The sequence below is a fragment of the Lactuca serriola genome, chromosome 2 (genome assembly GCF_051521515.1).
Source record: "Lactuca serriola cultivar US96UC23 chromosome 2, Lser_US96UC23_V15, whole genome shotgun sequence".
Taxonomy (NCBI): Eukaryota; Viridiplantae; Streptophyta; class Magnoliopsida; order Asterales; family Asteraceae; genus Lactuca; species Lactuca serriola.
This window is the reverse complement of record NC_136409.1, coordinates 96,808,705-96,817,995: the sequence shown is the minus strand read 5'-3', so window position 1 is coordinate 96,817,995 and position 9,291 is coordinate 96,808,705. Positions and strand designations below refer to the sequence as shown.

Below are 9,291 nucleotides of genomic sequence, written 5' to 3'. Positions count from 1 at the left end.
TCTGCATTAGCCAGATTGAATGACTTCAAAGGAGGTTCGTATTTCTTTTGTATGTTTTTTTATCCCAATCAATGAATGGATTTTTTCCCCTGTATACGTTGGGCATCTTTCTTTTCTTTATGTATGACAAAGTGATCAAGCATAATATCAGGGTGCAACTAGCAACCAACATGAACCAAATAGCAGCAACAACAAATAAGAGATTTAAGAAAACAAGTAATAATTAGTAATCAGGAGGGTAGGCTAGAGGAACCATTTGAAACATAATGTCTGGAAATTTTTTTATTACTTGTTATCTTTGACCAGTAAATGATGTGTATAATATGTCTGTATTTTGAACAGCAATCATGATAGGGTGGGGAATACCCATGTGATGCGGTTCCTTGAAAGACATGAGATTCCATATCATTATATGTCCAAGTCAAAGGAGAAGAATGTAGAAGATGAGATATTGGAGTTGGTTGAAGATACAGATTTCTTGGTCCTTGCTAGATACATGCAGGTAAATGTTGTTCTAGTAGTAGTATAGCAGCAGGATTGGGAAAAAGGTCTTATTTGTTTATTTACCCAGGACAGGTGTTGTCTGGAAACTTTTTGAAAAGATATGGGAAGGATGTGATCAACATACATCATGGCTTATTGCCATTATTCAAGGGAGGAAATCCATCTAGGCAGGCAGGTTCTGTGTTCCAATTTCCAAATTCTGTTTTAAGCTTTTTATGTTTTTATGTTTTTTACTGGAGAATGACAGGCTTTTGAAGCTGGGGTCAAATTGATTGGTGCCACAACCCATTTTGTCACGGAGGAGCTTGATGGGGGCCCAATCATTGAGCAGATGGTAATCAAAGAGTTTTAAGTTTCTCAGTATCAGTAGTATGCAATATATATATATATATATATATATATATATATATATATATATATATATATATATATATATATATATGCTAAGGTGAAAAGTCAAATAGTTTCTGTTTGGGTTTGCAGGTTGAGAGAGTCTCGCACAAGGATAATTTGCTGAGTTTTATTCAGAAATCTGAGAATCTTGAAAAACAATGCCTTATGAAGGCAATCAAGTCATATTGTGAGTTACGCGTTCTACCTTATCAACACAACAGGACTGTTATATTTTGAGTAAGCTCAAAATGATGCTGATCAAAACTACAGAGTCCATTATATTCCTTGTGTTGCAAAGTTTTTGTATTTCATTTTAATTATTCATTCTAATTTAAGTTGTTCTTGTTCCAATCCAATAATAAGATAAATTAAGAGTCATTGTGTGTTCATAATACTAAGATATATGTGCATTCTCAGTTCTCCTTAAATTCATTGTTGTTGGAGTTTTCTTCTCTGTCAAACTTTGTGTTTTCTAGTGTGATACTTGTTTAAATAGGGAAACTTTTGTTGATTTTGATTGATATAGGGGTGTTTGGATAAGTTTATTAAAACAACTTATTAGCTTATTAGAGGTTCAACACCGCTATATATAAGTTAAAAAAAAGTGTTTGGATAAAAAATAACTTATTCTGATGGAAACCTCTAATAAGTAGTCATTTTTTCATAAGTTACCCCATACTTATTAGCTTATAACCTAATAAGTTATAAGCTAATAAGCAATAAGTTTTTTTTTTTTTTTGCCAAACACCCCCATAATATATAATATACAAGTGGAAGGATACTTGAAGTCTTCTTATAAAAGATAACAATAGTAGTTTTGATTTCCCTGGTCATCAACTTTAATGGAGTCATGGGATGGACCTGCTTCACTGTCCTGTATGTTTTTGAGTTTTGAGTTTTGAGTTTGTGTTCACTTTTATCTGTTACTTGAAAACCACACCCTCAAGAACATACATTTATTAGTATGTCTAACTAGAAAAAGAGGGTTTGAAAGTGTCAAAAGATATGGATTAGCTATCCATTTTCTACCCACTTCAATCTTTTTTAATGTGTGATTATGTTTTGTTTTTAATTTCTTGGATGTGATTTATTGTAAAAGATTTTTTTTAATTGTGTAATTTTGTTGCAGTTTTATACACAACAGTACCAAGGCCATCGGCTACTTTTGACATGTTCCCTTCTTGGCCTATGAGAGTTCATCAAACCCCAAGAGTAAGTCTTTTTTCCCTTATAATAATACCCGCTTCCCTGTTTGAATACGATTGGAAAGAAATACTCTATTTATAGTAAAATGGTTCCATGTACAGGTAGGTACTTGCTGATATGGTTCTTTTTGCTCAACCTCCAAATCTGGTCTCATGTAAGCAGTAGGAAATAATCGTGAAGAAAATTTGATTTTAACAGTTTTGGACCAAACTGCCCCTCCATACTATTTTTATAGTTAAAAATTTTGATTTTAACAGTTTTGGGCCAAAATGCCCCTGCATACTGTTTTTATAGTTATTTTTTATTTTCAACAGTTTTGGTTTTCTCTTACATGGCTGTTTCTTTTTCACTTAACCTGGACATAATGAAATAATTGGTTAAGACACTAATTACCTATTTGCCCTTCTTCTTTTTTCCTCCCAATCCTCTCACGTTAAAGAATATTGTCAAATTTTGTTCTTTAGAATGTAAGGTAAAAATGGTCATTTGGTCTAGGATATTGTCAAATTTTGTTCTTTAGAATATTGTCATGGGTTTGATCAACTGGTACTGGCTCTTTAGTCTTTCTTTTTATATCTTTTTATGAAATCAGCTTATGATATGAGCTCTGTTTTTCACATGGTCTAGGACCACTAATTGCTTAGGATGGTAACTGGGTTGTCTTTTCGCGCCCTCCTTTGATACACCATAAAGGCATGAAGATTCTCTCTCTCTCTCTCTCTCTCTCTCTCTCTCTCTCCAAATTCTAAAACAAACAACAACATGTAAATAGATGCCAACATTTTGCTTAAAATTCTGTGAACATTGAAAAAAAACGAGGTCGATAGTGCCTTTTTCATGAGATTGTCAAAAGTTGAATAAAATAAAAAAATAAACAAGGGTAATATTGTAATAGGGAGGGTCTTAATACATAATAGGGAGGGTCTTAATACATAAAGTGACCAACCTCTCACTTAGCACGACAAGTCATTTTGATTTTATTAAGTAAAAAAGAAACAACCTTATCAATCTACATGCATAGAAGACCCTGCTGTCCCATAATTTTTAACAATTTGTATTATCATTATTTGATTTTAATAATAATTTGTTTTGTTTTATTGTTGAGGTTATAGACTGATAGTCTTACTTTTCATGTCATTATTATTTATTTCTTTTTTTGTTTGTAGTTTCTTGCAGAAACTTTGGATGTTGTTCAAGACATTGATTGGGTCATTTCTCTTGGAAATGCTTTTGCAAAGCAGTATGAGCTTTATACATATGATGATGAGCATTCTGCACTACTTCACAGGTATGAACTCATTATCATTATCATTACATTTTTTTAATTAAATTATCTTATTGAGAGTATTCTTCTCCTACAAATGTCTTGGTATACTTCTCTGTTGCTAGGTAACCTTCTCAACAACAACATTCAACTTAAGCAGGTGATTAATCAAGATTAAGGGAGACTTGTAATCATGTTTGACATTCCTTTCCAGTAAGAAACAGAGTTGCATGATTATTTGTTAGTTTTATAGGAATGTATAACCCATGTTAGCAATGTATTATATTTGTTTAACATTTGAATGATTCTTTGTATGACATTACAATTTGTGCAATTTATTTTATTTTTTGAGTATGAAATTTTATTTTATATTATGCAATGGATTGTATTTTTTGTATATGGTATTTTATTTCTATTATGAGAAATTAAATGCAAATTTAATTTAAAAATTAATAAATATATAAATTTATTTTTTTTAAAACATTTAAAATTACGATACGCAAACATGTGTGTCATCTTCATTTATGACATGGCCTTTCTTGACAGGGGCTTTCTTGATACGCATTGCGTGTCATTAACACGCGCGTCGTAAGGTTACGACACGCGAATGCGTTTCATCTTCCTTTATGACAGGGCCTTCCTTGATACGCATTGCGTGTCGTAAACGCGCGTCGTAATTGTGCGTCGTAAATGTGTGTCGTCTCTCTTTATGACAGGGCCTTCCTTGACACGCATTTGCGCGTCGTCTGAGCCTTTTACGATGCGCAATGAGCGTCGTAAAAGGCTGTTTTTCTAGTAGTGCCGTGACTAATTAATAGTCTAGCTATGATTATTATTATTATTATTATTATTATTATTATTATTATTATTATTATTATATAAGCGTTAAACAACACTCTATATAACTCATAATAATAGCCCAAATAATTAGTTTAAGGTCCTAATAATGTTACTATAATTAATTAGAAGCTATATTAAAAATTACGTAGGCGTAGCTCACTTACAGCGGGTTTTAAAGAAAACCGGGCTTTACTCGGAGCAGTGTTTCCGAACCGAAAGACCCTTTTTCTCGGGACTTCCTTTGGGTGCTAGGGAGGTTCCCTAGGATTTAGGGTGGTTTAGGGATAGAGAGAGAACCTAGAGAGAGAAAGAAAAGGTTAAAATGGTGTGGAAATGAAGGCTGTCTCGGCCCCCTTTTGATGGGTTTTATGCATAAGAACAATCCTATGTGCTCATACAAACCCTGATGCTTGGATCTAGGTTTCTCTATTGTACATGCAATCCAAGACTAATAAACCCTAATCTAGCATACATATATCAAAAACTAACATATATAATCAGATCTAGATGTTTACCTCTTCAATGGAAGCTTGATTTTTCTTTCTTGGGGCTTAGAGTCACAATTGTAACTCCTCTAATGGCTTACAAACACCACAATCATGAAGGCAACTATATGAGAGAGGTGAGAGGATGCTAAATTCGGCCTTAGGGTTTCCTTGGAAGCAAGTGGCTGAATTTGGGAGCTAGGGGTCCCTATTTATACTACTGGATGCTAGGGTTTCAGTCAAAACCCTAATGGATAACTTAGCCACCAAGCAGCCCAAGGAACCTTCTGGAATAAGGCCCTTGGATAAAAATATGATGATCCTTCATCATAATTTCGTTCCCCCTTAGTCCATTAGGTTTCCTTAGCCCAAAACTCAACTATCATACATTTGACAGTTTATACCCCTTAATTTAATTAATCTCTTTTAGTCACCAAATTAATTCCTAATTAATTCATGACCAATATTAATTAAATAATATGATTTCTCTTTTAGTATATTAATCTTGTAATATATTAATAAATCATAATACCCTCTCTCTCCTTAAATTACCTTGTAAAGTTGCTCTGGTGAAGGCAACTCAAAAGGACCATGCACAACTGGGTCAAGTACATACCAAATATAGTTACGGACTTAGACACTAATCCAACAGTGTCCCACTTGGATAAGCCAAGTAACTATATCTCATATATGACTTCAGGATCTGATTAGCAATCATAGCTCTTATAAGCTTCTGTCAACTCTGATAAAAAACTAGTCCTTCAGATAAGGGATCGTACAATCCTCTGTTCTAGATATCATGCTTTCAATGCTAGTTGTCCAACATTTGTTTCTCGATCTCTGATTCATTTGACATAGAATTTTAGTTGAACACATCAACCTCATTCTGACCGGGCCCGACACATAAGTCAAACCAAATCATCGAGTGGCCAGATATCGCTTTTATCCTCTTAGGATAAAGGGAACAGAAAAAATTCGACTTATATGCTTTTATCATTCACTAGCTAAGTCACACACAATAATGTGTTTTATAACATCAAGTTACTGATGTGTTTTCACATTATCAATGTACGATCATCTAGCAAACAATAACCATATCTTTAGGTTCAAAGATCGTATGATATTATCATCTTGCGATCACTCATCAAAATTAGTGATACCAGCAAGCGCGGGTTTATACCAATGCACAAATCATATTCATAAGCACTCATGAACTTTGCAGCAAACCTTTGCTATGCCCAAAACCCTTTTAGACAATCTACAAACAATTCATGATAGTCTTCATTCATATCTACTTCCAAAATATGAGCGACTGTGGACTCTTCGAATAATCTTATTATTCAGGAAGTCAAAACATGCAAAATGAAACAATAGATAAATAACCAACACAAGATAGTATCTTTACTCATAAATAACACAACTTTATTTATTCATCAAATGTTAAGTACAAAATATCTATTATACGTTTCTTATCTATCTAATTAAAACTTATATCATCCTTCAGCCCAATGCTCCTAGTGTGCTGCAAGTGTTTGACCCTACTCAGTCCCTTTGTAAGGGGATCTGCTGGGTTTTCTTCTGACGATACCCTCTTCACAACGAGGAGTCCCTATTCTACCCGATGTCTGATAAAATGGTATTGTTTGTCGATATGTCAAGATCTACCATGATCTCTTGGTTCCTTGGTTAAGGCAACCGCTCCTTCATTATCACAGAAAATTTCCATCGACTCCTTTATGGATGGCATAACTCAAAGGTCTCCAATGAAGTTCTTCAACCATATAGCCTCCTTTGACGCTTCACTCGCCGCAATGTACTCTGATTTGCACGTTGAATCAGCTACGGGCTCCTGCTTGGAACTTTTCCAAGTCACTGCTCCTCCATTTAGGGTAAAGACCCAGCCCGACTGCGATCGGTAACTATCCCAATCCGTCTGAAAACTAGCATCATTATACCCCCATACCCTTAAGTCATCACTCCCACCGAGGACTAGAAACCATTCCTTGGTCCTTCGTAGGTACTTAAGAATATTCTTAACTTCAATCCAATGAGCTCTACCATGATTCCCTTGATATTTGCTGACCATGCTCAAAGCGAAGGCCACATCAGGGCAAGTACAAGTCATAGAGTACATGATAGAGCCTATTGCAGAAGCGTAAGGTACTCGGCTCATATCAGCTATCTCTGCCTCTATACTCGGGCTTTGAGTCTTACTCAACTTGGTATTGCTTTGGATTGGCAACTCCCATTTCTTGGAATTTTCCATATTAAAACACTTTAGTACATTATCCAAGTATGTATCCTGACTGAGTCCTATCAGTCTCTTTTCCATGTTTCTCACTATCCTTATTCCCAGAATATAAGCAGCCTCTCCGAGGTCCTTCATAGCGAAACATTTCCCAAGCCAAGACTTGACCTCCTGAAAGGTTGGGACATCGTTTCCTATGAGTAGTATGTCATCAACATACAATATGAGGAAGCTTACTATACTCCCACTGGCTTTGACATATACACAAGATTCATCTTCGCTTCATAGAAAGCCAAACTCTTTAACTTTCTCGTCAAAATAAAGATTCCATCTGCGAGACGCTTGTTTCAATTCATTAATGGATTTCTCAAGCTTTCACACTATATTTGGATGCTTCGCATCGACAAAACCATATGGTTGATTCATGTACACATCCTCAGCCAACTTCCCATTAAGGAAAGTGGTTTTTACGTCCATCTGCCATATTTTATAATCATGAAATGCAGTTATTGCAAGCATTACCCTAATAGACTTTATCTTCGCAACTGGTGAGAAGGTCTCATCATAGTCAACTCTAGGAGTTTGAGTAAAGCCCTTCGCAACTAATCGCGCTTTATAAGTGTGCACTTTCCCATCCATGTTCGTCTTCTTCTTTAAGATCCACTTGCACCCGACTGTCTTACGACCCTGTACATTATCAACCAAATTCCAAACTTGGTTGTCGTACATGGACTGAATCTCGTTGTCCATCGCCTCTTTCCATTTAGTAGACTCCGGGCCTGTCATGGCTTCCTTGTAGCTGCTAGGTTCGTCCAAATTCATTAGTGTTTCATCACTAATAAACGTATCCCTTTCAGTAGTAATATGAAAACCATAAAACTAGGGTTGAACACTAACCCTACTAGAACGTCTAAGAGGTAAGGACTCGCCAATGGGCTCAATAGGAGTTTCCTCCTCGGGTTGAGTCCCAGTGTTAGAGGTTCCTTCATCGCTTTGCTCTTGAATCTCTTCAAGATCAATTTGCCTCCCACTGTCCTCTTGGCTTATCAATTCCCTTTCTCGGAAAACTCCTCTTCTAGCAACGAAGACAACATTGTCACTCGGTCTATAGAAAAGATAGCCAAAAGACTTCTGTGGGTAGCCGATGAAATAACACTTCTCACTACGAGGTTCAAGCTTGTCGTGAGTCTCTCGTCTTACGAAAGCCTCGCAACCCCAAACCTTATGTGTGCCAACAAGGGAGCTTTCCCTGTCCACATCTCGTGAGGAGTCTTGGCAACCTTCTTGGTGGGAACTAAGTTAAGGATATGGGCGGCAGTCTCTAAAGCATACCCCCAGAAAGCTATTGGTAATGGAGCCCGACTCATCATAGAATGAACCATGTATAACAAGGTTCGATTACGTCTCATAGCCACACCATTCAATTGTGGCGTTCTCGGACGCGTCAATTGCAAAACAATTCTGCATTCTTTTAGATAGTCATGAAACTCAAGACTTAGGTATTCTCCTCCTCGGTCTGACCGAAGCATCTTGATTTTCCTGCCCAGCTGATTCTCCACTTCATTCTTAAACTCTTTGAACTTTTCAAAGGTTTCTGACTTTTTCTTGATTAAGTGGATATATCCATATCTGCTATAACCATCCGTAAAAGTCGCGTAGAAGCGGCAATCATCCCTTGTGGTGGATCTAAAGGGCCCACACACATCGGTGTGTATGAGATCCAATAGACCCTCACCCCTTTCACAAGTTCCAGTAAAGGGTGACTTGGTCATCTTCCCAAGTAAACAAGATTCACAAGTGTCATCGTCCCTAAGGTCGAATGACTCCAACACTCCATCCTTTTGGAGTTGGGCTATGCGTTTCTTGTTGACATGGCCAAGGCGACAATGCCACAAGCATGCTTTGTCTAGGCTAGTAGACGAATCAATATTCAATACATCATTTCCTAAATTATCAACAACCATCACAGATTCATAAATCCCATTACAAGGTAATGCATTGAAATAAAAGACACCATTCGAATAAACATTAATAGAACCATTACTATTATCAAAATAATATCTGAAACCTTGTCTAAACAATCCATGAAATAAAATAATGTTTCTTGCCATATCTGGCGAATAACAACGGTTTTCTAAATCTAATCCTAGCCCATTACTCAGCACTAAATAATAAACTCCGAATATGGTCACAGGAGACGATCTTCTGTTTCCCATAATCAAGTTTATCATCCCATGTTCCATCTCCCTACTTCTTCTTAGGCCCTGCAAATCAAAACAAATGTGGTAACCACACCCTGTATCAAGAACCCATGAAGTAGCAAATGATGAGTTGTTAGATTTAATAGAATA

The 9,291-nt window shown here is 36.2% G+C and overlaps 1 protein-coding gene across 1 annotated transcript; it reads left to right on the top strand.

Annotated features, from left to right (window-relative positions):
• The first annotated feature begins 345 nt into the window (after positions 1–345).
• LOC145090367 (formyltetrahydrofolate deformylase 1, mitochondrial-like) lies at positions 346–1,325 on the top strand. The gene is made up of 4 exons (XM_079028618.1): positions 346–502; positions 577–675; positions 752–838; positions 988–1,325. The coding sequence occupies exons 1-4, from the start codon at positions 374–376 to the stop codon at positions 1,132–1,134; spliced, it is 462 nt and encodes a 153-aa protein (XP_078884744.1). The 5' UTR covers positions 346–373; the 3' UTR covers positions 1,135–1,325.
• The last annotated feature ends 7,966 nt before the right edge of the window (positions 1,326–9,291 follow it).